This window comes from Haliotis rufescens, unplaced genomic scaffold (assembly GCF_023055435.1).
Source record: "Haliotis rufescens isolate VD_foot unplaced genomic scaffold, xgHalRufe1.0.p SCAF_13, whole genome shotgun sequence".
Lineage (NCBI taxonomy): Eukaryota > Metazoa > Mollusca > Gastropoda > Lepetellida > Haliotidae > Haliotis > Haliotis rufescens.
This window is the reverse complement of record NW_025963813.1, coordinates 19,220,676-19,239,145: the sequence shown is the minus strand read 5'-3', so window position 1 is coordinate 19,239,145 and position 18,470 is coordinate 19,220,676. Positions and strand designations below refer to the sequence as shown.

The window sequence follows — 18,470 nt, the reverse complement described above, 5'->3', positions numbered from 1 at the left end:
CTGGGAAGGAGGAGGGTGTTGTCAGGATGTGGTCTGGGAAGGAGGAGGATGTTGTCAGGATGTGGTCTGGGAAGGAGGAGGGTGTTGTCAGGATGTGGTCTGGGAAGGAGGAGGGTGTTGTCAAGTCAGGATGTGGTCTGAGGAGGAGGAGGGTGTTGTCAGGTCAGGATGTGTTCTGGTAAGGGGGCGGGTGTTGTCAGGATGTGGTCTGGGAAGGAGGAGGGTGTTGTCAGGATGTGGTCTGGGAAGGAGGAGGGTGTTGTCAAGTCAGGATGTGGTCTGGGAAGGAGGAGGGTGTTGTCAAGTCCTGTTGTGGTCTGGGAAGGAGGAGGGTGTTGTCAGGATTTGGTCTGGGAAGGAGGAGGGTGTTGTCAGGATGTGGTCTGGGAAGGAGGAGGGTGTTGTCAAGTCAGGATGTGTTCTGGGGAGGAGGAGGGTGTTGTCAGGATGTGGTCTGGGAAGGAGGAGGGTGTTGTCAGGATGTGGTCTGGGAAGGAGGAGGGTGTTGTCAAGTCAGGATGTGTTCTGGGGAGGAGGAGGGTGTTGTCAGGTCAGGATGTGTTCTGGGAAGGGGGCAGGTGTTGTCAGGATGTGGTCTGGGAAGGAGGAGGGTGTTGTCAGGATGTGGTCTGGGAAGGAGGAGGGTGTTGTCAATTTAGGATGTGGTCTGGGGAGGAGGAGGGTGTTGTCAGGATGTGGTCTTGGAAGGAGGAGGGTGTTGTCAGGTCCTGTTGTGATCTGGGAAGGAGGAGGGTGTTGTCAGGTCCTGTTGTGGTCTGGGAAGGAGGAGGATGTTGTCAGGTCCTGTTGTGGTCTGGGAAGGAGGAGGGTGTTGTCAGGATGTGCTCTGGGAAGGAGGAGAGTGTTGTCAAGTCAGGATGTGGTCTGGGGAGGAGGAGGGTGTTGTCAGGATGTGGTCTGGGAAGGAGGAGGGTGTTGTCAATTCAGGATGTGGTCTGGGGAGGAGGAGGGTGTTGTCAGGATGTGGTCTGGGAAAGAGGAGGGTGTTGTCAGGTCCTGTTGTGATCTGGGAAGGAGGAGGGTGTTGTCAGGTCCTGTTGTGGTCTGGGAAGGAGGAGGGTGTTGTCAGGTCCTGTTGTGGTCTGGGAAGGAGGAGGGTGTTGTCAGGATGTGGTCTGGGAAGGAGGAGAGTGTTGTCAAGTCAGGATGTGGTCTGGGGAGGAGGAGGGTGTTGTCAGGTCCTGTTGTGGTCTGGGAAGGAGGAGGGTGTTGACAGGATGTGGTCTGGGAAGGAGGAGGGTGTTGTCAGGTCAGGATGTGGTCTGGGGAGGAGGAGGGTGTTGTCAGGATGTGGTTTGGGAAGGAAGAGGGTGTTGTCAGGTCAGTATGTGTTCTGGGAAGGGGGCAGGTGTTGTCAGGATGTGGTCTGGGAAGGAGGTATGTTATTGGGTAAGGTGGGTGATGTTATCCGGATTAGAGGATGTTACCCTGACATGAATAACCACTACTTTAGTCAACAGCCATTGGTATCAGTTGAAGTTATCAACCAACAATAATTGAGACATTATTATCACCATTGTCATTAGATATTTGGCTTTCATCAATCTGACTGCTTAACGAAGACTACATTACAATCAAATAGCATCACAATTGATCAAACTTTGCCCAATTTAAGTTAACAAATGAAAACCATTCCGGCTAGTTTTCGATATTTGTTAAATGACCTCTGACCAACTTGAACTTAACCAATTTGCCTGGTTCACAAATACACCATATTTTGTCCTTTACTGATCCATGAATAGAAGATTAATCTAACCAGGTCAGAACAAGAAAAATGAACTGCCAAGCTGAACTGGATGAAGTGAGTCATCAACAAAATACACATCTTGGCTTACATTTGAAACATGTTTGCACTTACTCAAGTCTTGGCACAGTGGAAGTATCTGTTGATATCGATCCTGTTGATACTGTTACAGCACCATGATCGGTTGTGTTATGTCTGGCCGTAGTTCTGGCCAGAACATCTGAGGTAGAAGTGGTATGAGGTCCTGGTTGTACGTACCCTGCAGTCGGCCATATGCATTTAACATTATCTGCTTCACCCTTACATATTTCACAAAAATCCGTTCTGCAAAACTACCCTCCTTATAAAACTAAACATCACATATAAAAAAAATCAATTTGTCACTTGCTTAACAAAAGACCACAAGTATCTCTGGTTTAACAAATGTGTTTGACATTGCGTTACCCCACCACTGAACTTGAAGACCCCACATGGGACCCTGGTGTTCCCTGCTGGGATATTTCTGGAATACTGATGTGATATTGCTGGAATATTGCTGTGATATTGCTGGAATATTGCTGGAATATTGCTGTTATATTGCTGTGATATTGATGGAATAATGCTGGAATATTGCTGTGATATTGATGGAATATTGCTGTGGTATGGCTGGAATACTGCTGTGACATTGCTGGAATATTGCCGGAATATTGCTGGAATATTGCTGGAATATTGCTGTGGTATGGCTGGAATACTGCTGTGATAGTGCTGTGATATTGCTGGAATATTGCTGGAACATTACTGGAATATTGCTGGAATATTGCTGTGGTATGGCTGGAATACTGCTGTGATATTGCTGGAATATTGCCGGAATATTGCTGGAACATAACTGGAATATTGCTGTGGTATGGCTGTAATACTGCTGTGATATTGCTGGAATATTGCTGTGATATTGCTGGAATATTGCTAGAATATTGCTGGGATATTGCTGGAATATTGCTGGGGTATGGTTGGAATACTACTGGAATATTGCTGTGCTATTGCTGGAATACTGCTGATAGAGCTGGAATATTGCTAACAGCGGCAACCATGCTCACTAAACTGATGTAAAGACATCCTACCACTGGAATTTGTGGACTAAGAGAGATAACCTTGTAGATTAACTTGCAAACACACTTGATTCAGTTGTGCCCATAAAGTGACATGTGTTTCTGATCGAAATTTGTTATCATGAGTGTGTGAGTGAGTGAGTGAGTGAGTGAGTGAGTAGGGTGTAACGCCGCTTTTAACAGTATTCTAGTTATATCATGGAGTGTCAGCTTAATGTGGGAGGAAAGCCCGAAGTGATGCTGGTCTCAGACGTTCACCACTTCGGTGAAACCCACGAGCACTGGTATGGTGCTGTCGAACCTAGAAACATAATCAGGGCGAACCAGGATTCAAACCCACAATCATAGGTTTCTGGCGTGCCAAAGGGACGCAACTCTGCACAGCGAATTGCGGCGCCTTAGACGCCCCTCGTGCCCCCTGCTTGACATGGTGCGGCACTGGTGCCTGAGAAAGATAGAGACACATGCAGTTTGTGATAATCAAGTGATGATTTTAGATAACATTACTTCTCAGAATGGAAGAAAAGAACACAGTCAGAGAGCCTATACAGTAAAACTTTGATAAGCAGAAAATGATCAGGAAAATGTATTTGTGAAAGGTGGCAGGAACAAAAGCATGACAAAGTTAGCAACCAAACAATGATATCAAACGGATGCAAGTACACTTTTGACAGAACTGTATATGTGATAGTTTTTGTTGTAAGTGACTTTAATACTACTACTTCTGTGTCAACAAGCAATGCCTTTGATAGGTAGTACTCCTCAGGTACAATTGACACACCAGTACAAGGCATAAACTCAATCAATGAATGGGTGATATATTATCAATTTAAGCCATGATATTTATAAATTTATGCTTATTTCAGCTTAAGTGATACAGAGTATGGATAAATAGGCATTTTTATACATAACACTCACCTAGAGTAGCATCCAATTGCCTAATAGATTCAGAAGAGAGACTTGGCTGAGGCCGGTTCCATACACAATGTCCATCTTTGTTTCTGACACGGCCCTTCATACAATTACATGTTCCTAAAGCAGACAGCAGACATTTTAAAAAATCTATTCATACCTGAAAGTATGACAGACAATGTATTCAGTAGAGGGCATCAGGCCCAGATTACAATCATTCAACAGTTTCCTTGCATAATACAGTATATATATAGTACTCTCAAACCAGATTTAGCTCTGATGATTATTAGCGACTGATGTTACGACACAAGCGGCGCCACCTCGTGTGTCAGGCAGGGGGGCACAACTCTTGCAAGTTTATTGTCCAAGATATTACAGGTATATGGTAGTGTTAAGGTATTTACAAGTTATAATTTGAACATTTTCTATGATTTTACCATTATAGTTTCCCAAATGTCTGATCCATAACATAAAATAGGTGTAACTACAAATAGCATCCCAAAAACTTTAAAAGGTCAGTACAAGTAATACTTTGTTCCATTTTATTATATCTGTGACTAGTCACAGCAGCCTTTATTTGCATGAGATGTAAGGCAAAATTGGGCTTTTGTCAACACTATTCTTGGAGTGATGTTTGTTTGTTTGTTTGTTTGTTTGTTTGTTGTTTAATGCCACACTCAGCAATATTCAACTACAAGCATCTACATTATATCATATTCTTGGTGTAAAAAAGACTGATCTAAGTACCTATAATGTTTGATAAAAAATCATATGTGTACTAGCGCAAATATCACTTCTCGTGTACCAGTGTATTGTTTCTGTTATCCGGACGACAGTAATGACGTCATTCGAATCTTATTGTGACGTAAGGTTGTTGACGCCAGTCAACAGTTGTGAATGATTGTGAATGATTGTCAGGAAATGGGTAATACAGCTCTTAGAAGCCTTAAGATATTCCATTGTGATGCCAGCTGGTCCCAGATATTCTTTATAAGGGACTGGGGGTCATGAAAAAAGGTCAAATGTATTGGGGTCATGAAAAATATGATACAGTCCTAGGACCAATCCCTCCCGCCAGCCCGACCCCAAATATACTCTCTTACCAGTCCCTTAGCAAATTTAACAATAAACATGTAGCTGGAAACTTCAATGAATTTTAAGTACATATGTATACGGACGGAGGCAGCTTTACAATTTCATACAGATGTCACATGTACAACAATAGTGCCAAGCTGACAATGTAAGGATGTCATCTGTGGGATGACTCCATGCCCTGCTACATACCTTCCCGTCAACAGAAGGCATGTCCAAGGCCACATAGTAGGGTACTGAGACTTATTTAACTCAGCCCCACATTAGGCGCCAATGTAGCGGCCATAAAATTTCCGAGTCCCATGATGGGATTCGAACCACGGACCTTCTGATCAGAGGTCGGACGCCTTGTCCACATGACCAAAGAGGTTGACCCCGTCAGCAAGCTGACATGGTAAGTATGTCATCTGAGGGATAACTCCACGCCCTGCTACATCAACATGTATAAAACAAGAGGAGCTCAAAAAAGTTCTATGTCCGATAAAAGTCTAAATTTCTTAAGTTTGGGGGTGGTGGGAGTTAACAGGTCTGCAATTTCTCTATCCGACAAAAATCCACTATTTTGGGGGGCATAGCCTTAACGTTTAAATCAATAACAACTCTAATCGTCATATAGAACTCATCAGCTTTATACATCATTGTGAAGTACAATACAGAGGAAAAGAATCCCCCTCATGAACCTTTCATTCGCACGTATAATAGTGCACTATGAAGGTCTACCTGTTATAGATATGTATAACAGTGCACTATGAAAGATTAACTGTTATAGATATGTATAATAGTGCACTATAAAGGACTAACTGTTATAGATATGTATAACAGTGCACTATGAAAGATTAACTGTTATAGATATGTATAATAGTGCACTATGAAGGACTAACTGTTATAGATATGTATAATAGTGCACTATGAAGGACTAACTGTTATAGATATGTATAATAGTGCACTATGAAGGACTAACTGTTATAGATATGTATAATAGTGCACTATGAAGGACTAACTGTTATAGATATGTATAATAGTGCACTATGAAGGACTAACTGTTATAGATATGTATAGTAGTGCACTATGAAGGACTACCTGTTATAGATATATATAATAGTGCACTATGAAGGACTACCTGTTATAGATATATATAATAGTGCACTATGAAGGACTAACTGTTATAGATATGTATAATAGTGCACTATGAAGGACTACCTGTTACAGATATGTATAATAGTGCACTATGAAGGACTAACTGTTATAGATATGTATAATAGTGCACTATGAAGGACTAACTGTTATAGATATGTATAATAGTGCACTATGAAGGACTAACTGTTATAGATATGATATGGTTGATGTGTGTTCTAGTTATGTTATGTTCAGAAGTGAAACCAAGTCTGTCGTATTTGTGTTATTCATGTTATTATTAGAATAACGAAACTGCAGCTTCAAAAGAAGAAGCAGAATAGCTGTATTGAAGTTCTTTGACAGCAAGTAATTCGGTCTTAAGATATTGGCCACATCAAAATATTTAATATATTTAGCAGTAAATGTATATTTTTTCTTGATCCAATATTGAAAATCTTGTACATTCGTTACACAACCATCCTTCATAACCTGTGGTGTTTCTCTTAAAAAACACAACCCTTTATAAAGAAATAACCAGTCCTAAATTCCCCATATATTTGGCACCAAAAATGTCCAGTTTGGGAAACCAATCCACCTAACAGCAGCAGTGTCCATTCCACATACCATTCAGGAGTAGAGTCTCTGACCTGCCACAGATCCGGCGCCTGCAGTCCTCTGGTATGTCACTGTGTTGGTAATTGTGTCTTGTGGTGTCACACACACAGACCGGTGGGTTCCCTGGACCAGGCTCTCCTCGCTGTACCGGCCTCTGATTGTCTGCAAGAAGGGACGTATTCTTCACTACAGAGTGCTTACTGTCAGGTGTTAAAGCAAATAACATTCAGCCTTAACCATATACATGGTGAACAATTGTTGTCATGCTTGTGAAGTTGGAGTAGCCTCCCTTGGACAATTTGATTAAATGCCTGAAAACATGGGTGTTTTTCATATATGCCACAACAATTACGCTTTTGTCTGGTTTTGCAGCAAATGTATGTCTTACAAGTATGATAATGTGAAAGTGTTTCAAAACAACAGTTTAATAGCATTATGATAAAGAAGCACCATCAACCCAACTAGCACGCCCACATCGGGCAGATGTCGGCCCGACAATGTATGTTACATTGGGCCAATGACAAGTTTTGACTTGACAAAAAATATTCTGGGCAACTTTGTTTTACAATTAGGCGAAATGAAAACAATACAAGATAATATCACCGCTGTAGGAGATGGTGAATAATATGTACAAACATCTGTATTCCAGCAAAACAAATAATCCAATAACTTTTGGTGTCATTTCACAATCAAAATTCATTTTTCATTCATTAGTGGCTGTACTAATCTGGAAAATGAAATTATTTCATTTTGACCACCTATATAAAGACCATATTTGGCCAAAATGTTTGCAAACGCACAAATAAAACGCCTTATTATCACATTTTGGTTTTGTCGTGAAAAGCTGAACTACACTTAATATTTGATGTAGAAAAGTGATAATGTGAAGGAAACATAGTGCACCAGGGACAATTAAGGTGGGCTCAACATTCTGGATGTTCAAGGTCATCTGCAATGAAATCTCTACACACTCAGGAAGGAGTGTTTGGCTGTCAATCAGCTTTGTAATGTGCCTGTTTAATGTGAACACCATATTTGGTCAAGCAGTTTCTGAGACACAACATTTCAATTTTAGAAAAAAAACATTGACCAATCAGATTTCCTCACTCATATCACTTGCATTTGCTTCAAACAAAATGGCGGCGCCTAATCAAAAAAGATCTGATTGATAATCAAGATCTACATTGTAATAAAACAGGTTTTACTCCACGAAGTACATCAAATCACTTGAGCACCTTGATAAAAAACATGAAAAGATTTGCAAAATATCTGTCGATGCCCAGTTAGCAGTACACATGCCTGGCAAATCCTGCAGTTGACCGAAACCTGCATGTTGAAATCCATGTGGTTCATTACACGATTTTGATTGGACTATGCATAGACTTGTTAGTCCAGCCAAAATGTAACTCCAGAATAGCAGTCAAGTTCGGCAAGGGTGGGAATTGGATTTTTATAGTCAGTTAACGTCCTTGTCTTGGGAAGATGACTTGAGTGGTGTTCTGAATCTGTTTATTTTGAACAGTCACTGTGGGTCTGATGTAGGCAGTGGAGAGAACACTTTCTTAGCCTACTTGGAAGAAATGTTATTGGCTGTGTTGTATTTACCTTAATGATGTTTACAATGTGTAATTGACTATGTATCATATCCTGGTCAGATTCGGATCATCTACCACTAACTTGCTCATTTCATGCACGGGACACGCACCAATCACATGTGCAGGATCGTGATTTATGTGCATCAGCTGACAACTTGTACTTTGTGTTGGATAAAGCGTTTTGTTTGTTCATTTGTTTGTTTGTTTCTTGTTAAACATCACAATCTGCAATATTCCAGCTATATGATCATGATGATGGCACTTAAATTTGTAAATAATCGAGTCTGGACGAGACAATCCAGTTATTGAAATCATGAGCATCAATCCACACAATTAGGATCCAACGGCATGCATTAACCAAGTCAGCGAGCCTGACCACTCGATCATGTTAAGTCGCCTCTTACGACAAGCATGGGTTGCTGAAGACCTCTTCCCACATGACCTGTATGATGGGGGATTGTGTAGACAATACTGATCATAATGATGCTATAGAAATGTTTACACATGTTATTTGTAGCTGAAGATTGTATGAAACTTAAAAATAAATGTTATACACACATAGCCTAGCCTTTGCAAATCAAGGGACCATTCCGATATTGAAGATGAATTCCATGTGTTATTTGTTTGCAGTATTTATAAAGAAATTAGAAAAAAAATATGTTGGTAAATTTATTCATGAACCGTATACCATGCACACTATAGTGGGTCTTTTTCAAAATGAAGACCAGGAAACCATCTATAACACTGGTTTATTTCTGTGTTATGTCTATAAAATTATCAATGCTAGAAATTTAAACAAAGAAGAAAAAATCTGAAAATATGATACATATTTGTAAATGCGTACGCATAGATATAAAATCTGTCTGTATTTTGGGCCAAAGGCCTTATACCGAATACATTTGTCTTGACTTGTCTTGCATACAGGTACAACTGACAATATATTTATACTATTGATAACACTGATATCCCATTAAATACCATTCCAGATAGTGACGTATTTACAGCAGATATTTGGGATTCTCCAAATACTGAAAATGAAGTTAAAGCTGCTCTTGGTTGTCTTCAATCCTAAAAATCAGCAGGGTATGATAGGATAAAAGCTGAATTTTATTAAACATTCCAGTGACTTCATTTAGCCTTTTCTTACAGCCTTCATAAATGGCCTGCTAAATGATAGTGTTTTCTCATGACCCTGGGCCATATGATTGATAGTACTACAATCTTATTTGTACATCTCATAATAGATGTATTTTCAGTAAACGTCATATTTTAAGTTTTGAACAATCTCTTACAGTTTTGGTGTGATGTGTATGATAAAACTTCAGAATTGCAGTTTGGCTTCCACCAGGGTTGTTCTACTGGGGATAATGTGCTCATCCTGCAGACAGTTGTTGGTCACCGTTTGGGTACAAAGGAGTGTGAACTGTATACATATTTGTTGATTTTTCAAAGACCTTTGATTTCGAAAGTCAATCTAAATTATGTGCAGTGTTAGAACACAAGGGAGTTTCACCTAAAATGGTATTTTTTATTAAATCAGTTGATAATAGTTACTGTATCCTCCAGTGGTCAGAATTTGTTTGAGGTCCCAAAGTGCACGGCATTTACAGGCTCTGATCTGGGGCTATTGCTGGACCATGTGACAGCTGATGATTGATGACCAGCAGCCGCCTCTAGCAGACGACACATTTTTAATTCCAAAAGAGAGAAAAAAAATGCTTAGCACAAATAAATTTACTCCTTAATAAATATGTAAGAGTTAAAAGCTAACAGGATTTCAAATTGCATCAAAGTTAATTAATTTTCTGAAATTGTTTTGTATTTGAACATTTATAGTTCTTGTTTCAAGCTTTAATTTTGTTCTATATTCTCCATAATGTTTGTGATTTATTTATAAGAAATGGTCCCTTTCATTCTAACATATCTAAGTTGCCTTGTTTGGTTCCACTGTCCACAGTAGGGACACAGCAACACGTGCAGGACTAAGACAAGTGCGGAATACTGCATGTGACATAGGCGGGCGGAGGATGGTCATGATAAAATGTTATATGTATTTGGAGGGGCTAGGAAAAAATCTTACATAAAATGACGGTGTCAGAATTCCCACACACCCCATAACACATGACCGATCCCTAAGCTCACATGAACATTCAGATCAGGCATGTCAATCAAACAAAACAAAATAGCCATTTACCTGGAGCACAAACTATTGGGAAACATTTCAATCTCATCTGAGATGTGACATTGTCCACTGGCTGGTACTTGTCCCAGGAACACAAGTGACACGTGTCTTTCCCTCCATTCTTCGTGCAGGCAACTGTTTCGTACCCTGTAGTAGCAAAAATGTATTTTGTCACTTCAAAACTACAGATCTAGTTTCACATGAGATAAGAAATCCAAATATATATATATTTACCCAGTCTTTCAACAGTTTTTCTACATTGACTTAAGAAAATATGTGGACACTGGTGGCCAAGTCGACTAAGGCGCTGCGATTCCCTGTGCAGAGTTGCGTACCTTGGGCATGCCAGAAACCTATGATTGTGGGTTCGAATACCGGTTCGCCCCAAATATGTTTCTCGGTTTGTCAGCACCATACCAGTGCTCGTGGGTTTCACCGAAGTGGTAAACATCACTTCGGGCTTTCCTCCCACATTTATCTGACACGCCGTGATATAACTGAAATACTGTTAAAAGCAGCGTTAAACCCAACTCACACACTAGAAAATACTTCATTCTGATTTGTCAATGAGAATACAGCAGGGACTGTCTTGTGCTACATGAAGAACTATCTATATCCCCATAAATCATACAATCATCAACAGATCCTCCAGTAACCAGACCAAGGCCCGGGTGCGTTGGACAAAATGATTTAACCACGCCAGTGATTGTAAATTCCATACCTTAACACAGACAGTCATAGGTAGCACTAAGGTTGTTTTGTACAATGGTAACCTAATCTTCTAAACTCATTTATGACTGATTATGATGATTTGGATGACTAAAGAACTTGAATTGTTTTACATGAAGGGGAATCCACGACCAAATCTTGTTAAAACGAGTCAGGTGAATAAGCATGGCGGCAACATGATGATGGACATAAATAATGACCAGTCATTATAGGCGGAAGGATGTCCAGTGACATGGATGCCCGATGTCTGAAATTACTCTTTGTCAAACGATTATGCAAGAAATTCTTTTCTCATGATGTTCATCTCAGAGACGCCCAGGGGCGGTCGGGCCAAAGACTCGTTTTGATTCCCGACATGGGTACAATGTGTGAAGCCCATTTCTGGTGTCCCCACTGTGATATTGCTGGAATATTGCTAAAAGCATCGTAAAACCATACTAACTCACTCAGAGAGGCCCTGACTTGTACTGCAGAGCATGATGTTGAGAGTGATTATTTATCTTAGCTTAGATTGTGTTCCAAACTAATAGGAAGATAAAAGTTTCAAAGATTGAGGGATTAGCTAAAGTCTCTATCATGTCCAACTCAACCGGTGCCGTGCCGGGTTAGCGAAAATCCATTTTTCCCTAGTATCAGTAAAGCGAAAACCCAAGTTGGGGTATTTGTCCTACGAAAGCGAAAAATGAGTAATTGCTATAAAAACACCGGATTACCGTAGTTTAGATTAGCGCCGTGCTGTTCAAACAGAGGAGAGGAGAGGAGATTTACTAGAGATTCGTTTCGTAAAAAAATGATACAGTTGGATGTTTAAACACAGGAGAAGAGATGATCAGTATCTTAATTGAACAAACAATTAGTTTCTTAGTTGATATGGGTTATGATACCGATGGGTTTAGAGGAGAGTCGTTTCTTAAGAATACATACGGTATGTATTTGAGGGTTTATATAAAGAGTGTCACTTATTTATCTATGTGATGTCACATATACAGACGGTTCTTCAGATCCGACCTCCAAACACACAGGTTTCGGAGTCCATACCACACAACCAACTAAAACCAAACAACCAATCCATATATTTACGGCAGAACTAATGGGCATGGCATCATCCCTCCATAATCAAGAATCCAAAAAACCACAAAAAATCTTAATACTTACCAACTCCCTAAGTGGACTGCAAGCCCTCCAAAACAAAAATACCCAAAACCGACCTAAATTAATAAATCAAATACTTAAAAGCTCCAACGACCTAACTAAGGCAGGCAAACAAATAACATTCTTGTGGATACCCTCCCACGTAGGAATATACGGTAATTAAAAGCAGCTAAACTATCCCTCAAAATCCCAGAAATAAGCTTAATTCTCCTCCCCAACTCCATCGGCATCTATTCCAAATCTCAAAATTCCCAAGTTCTATATAAGCAACCCATATAGGGCCCTCTTGGGTTGCACACACTACTTAAGCCCCTTTTGGAAACACATCAAATGGCCTGGCCGGGCCTGTGTGCGAAATACGCATCAGTCGGAAAGCGCACGTTAAATCTCCAAATTTAGTAAGTAAGTAAGTAAGTTATCTATGTCCAAAATAGCTAACGCACAAGTTCGAGTGACCATGGTTGATACCATGCGAGGTGGTCAGCACTTGTTCAGGCTCTGAAAGAAAATCTCGTCAACAACGTCATCGGCAACGTTGAGTACACAGATCACGTTGGTGACCTGATCCACTTGGAGTGAATGACCTGAACACAATGTGTATGCCACTGCAACCACAAATTTATTATAGAATGTATTTATGTATTTACCATTATATGTTAAGATGTAAGTTATTGTTGTTTTTGTAGAAATTATAATGTACATCTATGAAATATTAAAGTATTAGAGTTATTAAATTTGTTAAATGTAAAGTACTTTTGTGCAACTATACTATACTTCAGCATCTAATAAATTACTACTGTAATTACGGTATACGCATTTCTGTGTTTTTCTTGTAATTTGAGAGTCCCAGTACAGCAATATCCCGTGTTTACTGTAGCGCAACCAGTCTTACTGTAGCTTCACGACAGCGAAGAGATTTTAGAGTTCATTATGGCTAGGTTTCGCTCTCCCGGCCCAGAACCACTCAACTAAAGGCTTGTCTCCCTGTGGGGACTCCAGGTTAGAGTACTTCCCCAGCAAGCTGTGCTTATCATAGGAAGCGACAAAATGGACTGGTTGGTCAGACTCGGTGACAGTGTGTCATCGCACCCTGACGTCATGTGTATCATTTTTCACAATATGAATCACTGGATTGTTTGGTCCAGACTCAATTACTTACAGGCCGCCATGATATAGTTGGATTATTGCTGAGTGCAGCACTAAACAAACAAACAAACAAAGTCTCATATCTTAGTAAGGTAGAGCATGACCTACCACGAGGGCATGTGACACTTTTGCATGTAATCCATGATCCATCTATGCTGTACTGGATTGTATCGGTAGATGTTGACTCGGCTACAGTTCCACATGCACACAGTAGAATCTACATAAACAACACATTTGAATATTTACATATAATACATGGAATCAGAACATTGTTGGAGTGAGTGAAACAAACTTCCAGTAATGTAATAAAGGCATTCCTTCAGAAGTGATGTCAGTCGTGTGTCATTATATTATGTTGTTGAAATAACAACCGAGTAGTTAGGCTCACCCAACATTCACAAAGAGAACCATACTCTTATCATAGGAACTGATTGCAAGCTGCATCTCCCCGAGGCAAGGGAGTTAATTGACTGTAAAAATCCAGTGTCCACCCATAACAAACTGGACTGGAATTTTTGGGCTCGATCATAGCACCAACAGTGGCTATTACGAGTTATGTCCCTTCTATTTCCTTCCTGTTGACCAATCAGATTCCATCTCTCACATCACTTGCATTTGCTTCAAACAAAATCGTGGCGCCAGTGAAGACAATCTGATCAATAGTCAAAATCTATATTGTGATAAAACAGGTCTCTTACGTCACAAAGTGCATCAAATCATGAGAGCATCTTTATTATAAACATGAAAAGATTTAGAAAATATCTGTTGACGCTGAGTTGGCAGTACACATGCTTTCCAAATCTGGATGTGGACTTTATTACGCAATTTTGAACTGACTATGCATAGATTAGTCAGTCCAGACAAAACATAACTCGATAATTGCAGTCAAGTTTGGAAAGGGTGGAAACTTGAATTTTATGGTCAGTTAACTCCCTTGCCTCGGGTAGATGTTAGGGACAATGACACAATCAGAATGCAATTCTCAGATCTCTTCAACCATGTAAACATCCTGGTCACAACTTCTGCTGGGGGGGGGGGGGGAGTGTATCATATTTGGTTGACAAACACACATTTTTTCATGCGCCCTCAACACCCCTACCCATAGATGTAACAATTGTTCATAAACCCCCACACCCACACCCTAATATAGATGCCCAGTCCCTAAATAATCTTCAAATTTATAAAATAAATTATGTGAAAAAATGGAACTGTGTCATATAGTTTTGATAAATTTTGCTGGCCACCCTCTTTCACAGTCATTTTTTCAGGACCCGTCCTAAACCTCACCCCACCCAACCCCATAATAAATGGCCACTCCTTAATGCATTCACTATTTTTCTTACCACAAAAGCAAACAATACTGTCAATGTTTCATGCAACTGGCACAGCTTCAGTTTACTTAACATGTGGCATGAAAAGTGACGAGCATCTGAAACAGTAGGAAAACATGAAACAGTACTGACATGTGACCATTATAGTGTCTATTAATAAATCCATATAGGCTTACCAAAGGAAAATAATGGAAAATAAACATGAAAATAGAAAGTTATAGCTTTCACAAGGACAAAAACATGTATCCTAATCCAGTTTAATACCTTGACCTCAATTTCAGCCAAACACATGCTTGATAGTATCAAGTTATATGGTCACTATAGCTATGACAAACATTTATAAATCTCAAGTGATGTCATCCTATTGATCTCCAATTAAATTAAATTAAATTTCATAAACAGGATATTATACAATATCCAAGGGATTTTATATAATATCCTTGGATTACATATTTACAACGTCCTGTAATATCGTAACGTGTGAATGCACCCCCCATGACATTTATTTTGCATTTGAACACAGCGTAGACATGGAAATGTGCAGAATGAAGTAGAGTCAGGTGAGAAACAGTTCAGTGGATGGAACTTACAAACTTCATCTCTGTAGCCTAAAGTGAGTGTAACACTTGGCTACAGAGGTACTGATAAATCATAATGCTTTTAAGATTAGCTCTTTAAAGTACATGCACACCAGCCACAGATATTTTATGCCCTTTTAGTAAGGTCCATGAAAAGTATGATTAAAAGTTTAAAACATAAAATTGTTGATAAATATTGTTTCAGATTTCTTGTCAGTTCATAAGTTTGATAAAACACTTCCTCTTGATTTTTTATGAGATTTAAAACCTGAATCCAAGGGTTTTAAATCTCATGAAAACCTGACAGGAAGTGTTTTGTCATACACATCACACACCACCACAGGGTTAGTTCAGTACACAAAGGTGATTCAGCAATATTCCAGCTATATGACGGCAGTCGGTATAAATAATCAAGTCTGGACCAGGCAATCCAGTGATTGATATCACGAGCAATTGAGATTGATGACATGCATCAACCATGTCAGCGAGCCTGACCACCCAATCCCGTTAGTCGCCTCTTGTGACAAGCATAGTCGCCTTTTACGGCAAGCATGGGTTGCTAAAGACCTATTCTACCCCGGTTCTTCACAGGTGATTCAACTTACCTTGACCTTCAAGGCAAGTCACTCAAAGGTCATACTTACCTCAATCAATGCAGAATTGTTAACATCCCGGACAGAAATATTACAGCTATAATACAATATCGGATGAGCATGGTGACTCAGCAATACTTGATCAATCACACCAGCGGTTGATGGTGGGATCGACAACGGAGATTGTAAGAGTGCTATAATAGATGCTGGTAATCCATAACCAGTGTTATCCACACCACAGTAGCACTAATTACCATGATTACTAGGGGTGGAACAATACAGGAAGGTCGCGATACATAGGTCATGATACAAAATGTATTGTGTAACTCATATTTACATCAAATCGTGTGGAAACTTCTTGACTATAAATATTTCAGAGCAGAGCATTCAAAAGGAAAAGCTAGCAGTCACATATGTTCATAGCAGCTACTTTTCGTCATGTTATTTGTAAAAATTGAAAGGCTGCTGACAACACATTTTGCAACATTGGATTGACAAAACACTGGGGGGTCATTAAACGAATAGTAAGTAATATTTTAGCAAGTGTAACATCTTGTATAGACCAGTAAAGACACAGTAAAGTTTTAAAGTTTTCATTACCTGCTGTGCGAGCTCTCATCAACACAAATGATGACATCCAACCCAGTCTGGGCCTCTCCGAGATCACATCACTGTATTTGTCAGAGCATGGACACTGACAGACCAATCTTTTCAACTTCATCATGTTCATTCTTTGCCAACCTGTACGAACATCATTTTGAAATTCTATTGCAGATGTGTGGATATATTCAATGCCTAATAGTTAAATTTGCATGTGGGATTAGAGCACAAGTTGTTTCTCATATATATTTGTACCATATATATCCTGATTTAAAGACTAAAGATTTCATTTATATTAGGGCTGGGACGGGTAACTCGGGTACCCGGGTCGGGTGGGTACTGAGTAGGACCCGGGTACCCACAGGACTACCCGGACCCATGGTTAGTCGCGTGATATATTGTTTAATGACAAAAACTATCTAGAGCTCTATGGTTACACTACAATGTTCGCATTTCTTTCTGACTAAGCACCCATTTCTTCTGATTTTTCATATGGTTGAATAAACATATAACTTAATTCAACTTCAGTGTATGAATGACCAGATTGTTTAATACATGTATCTAAATGCGTTTTGCAAGGGCTATGCTAAAAATGTTCCCAATAGGACATTTTGAGAAATCTCCTGAGACCTACAGTGGGTACCCAGGTAGGGTCGGGTTATAGGGGGGAAATTTGGACTCGTCCCAGCCCTAATTTATATACTGTTATTTCACTAGCTCTGTTAACCTATGCGGTCTAATCATGTTGATACTATTGGTTGAAATTGAAGGAAATATCTTTGCAAAGAGATAAATCTGTTTATTTCTACATTGAAATACAACTATGTTTCACTTGTTTTAAAATGACTCATTATGTAAGTTCAACAAATATCACTGTATAAGACCAAAAATCACGACTGTAATAATTAAATGGTCAAGTCAGTCAGTGATTTCCTGTGACAGTGAGATACTTCCAAACCACAGCCCGTGGCAGAGGAACTCGTTATTGGTCAGTAAATGAATATGTACCCCTATTTGTACAGAGGTAAAAATTTTATTTACTGATCTAAATCTAGATGTTGGAGAAAAGTAAATGTGTCATGGATCGTGACAATAAAGCTGAAACATTTTACAGAAGCCATTATGCAACTGTTAGACAGCTCAGTGTATCAATATTTCTCACCTTTAAAGCCCAGACTTTCCATAAACCAAACTCTCCCAAAACAAACGTTGTGCAGCTCTTTCGATCCCGTTGTTATTTTTAACAGGGGATTCCCCCCAGTGGAGCCGGTGTTCTGTTAAACTGGGTCCCGCCTCTCTGTGCGCGTCGTCAATTTGCGACCAGAACTGGGATAAACACCGTGGAGAATTATATCTCTGGCATGCAACTATGTGTTTAATTGACACACATTTAATAAGAGCAAAATCATCTGCACTTCTTGTGTTTTGTATGTTTACTCCGTTCTGAAAAGTGCGCCAATGGCAATGCTACTGACTCGATGTCCGACATTTGCAGCTAAATATAGCAGCATATAAAAGTGGTACTGCGGAACTAAAGCGGAATACAATTTCTTCTTTTTATCCAGATCGCTCATGAAAAAAATGCAAGTCCTATAAAACTGGTCGTGTTGCTTATTATCTGTAATTACTGCCCATTGCCATGTTTAATTTCTAACCATGATATCACTCCCAAATGTATTATTTAATTGTCTATCATATCATAACCTTTGTGAGGTGGTGACATGTTTAATAACAGAGTAAATTTTCTGTTAAATAGCTATCTTGGCCACTTCTGAACACAGTGTTTCCTACAAAATAGCAAAAGCCAAATGAAAATAAAATTATTCTCTAATTTATGTATTTTAAAGATGTTATGCCACTCATTGGTGGGGATACAAGCGTAATAATTCAAGTTCCTAGGATGTTTGTGTTATGCTATTTTTAAAGAGTTATGAGAGTTGGACATATTTCTTCTCATACACAGTAACACAGCAGGTAAA

The 18,470-nt window shown here is 39.5% G+C and overlaps 1 protein-coding gene across 5 annotated transcripts in view; it reads right to left on the bottom strand.

The window, feature by feature from the left end:
* Window positions 1-17,820, bottom strand: part of LOC124132262 — a 29,079-nt gene extending 11,259 nt beyond the window's left edge. For 4 of the 5 annotated variants that reach the window (XR_007220373.1, XR_007220374.1, XM_046496106.2 and 1 more), the window contains exons 1-8: window positions 17,654-17,820; window positions 16,492-16,632; window positions 14,733-14,818; window positions 13,498-13,606; window positions 10,375-10,509; window positions 6,595-6,747; window positions 3,769-3,882; window positions 1,880-2,024 (exon numbers count right to left, since the gene is read on the bottom strand). Coding sequence is in view for 3 of the 5 variants with exons in the window: in XM_046496106.2 (XP_046352062.2) it covers window positions 1,880-2,024; window positions 3,769-3,882; window positions 6,595-6,747; window positions 10,375-10,509; window positions 13,498-13,606; window positions 14,733-14,818; window positions 16,492-16,632; window positions 17,654-17,675 (905 nt within the window). In the remaining 2 variants the exon portion in view is untranslated. The remainder of the gene's footprint in view (window positions 1-1,879; window positions 2,025-3,768; window positions 3,883-6,594; window positions 6,748-10,374; window positions 10,510-13,497; window positions 13,607-14,732; window positions 14,819-16,491; window positions 16,633-17,653) is intronic. The other variant, XM_048394298.1, reaches the window with a different exon arrangement.
* Window positions 17,821-18,470: the final 650 nt, after the last annotated feature.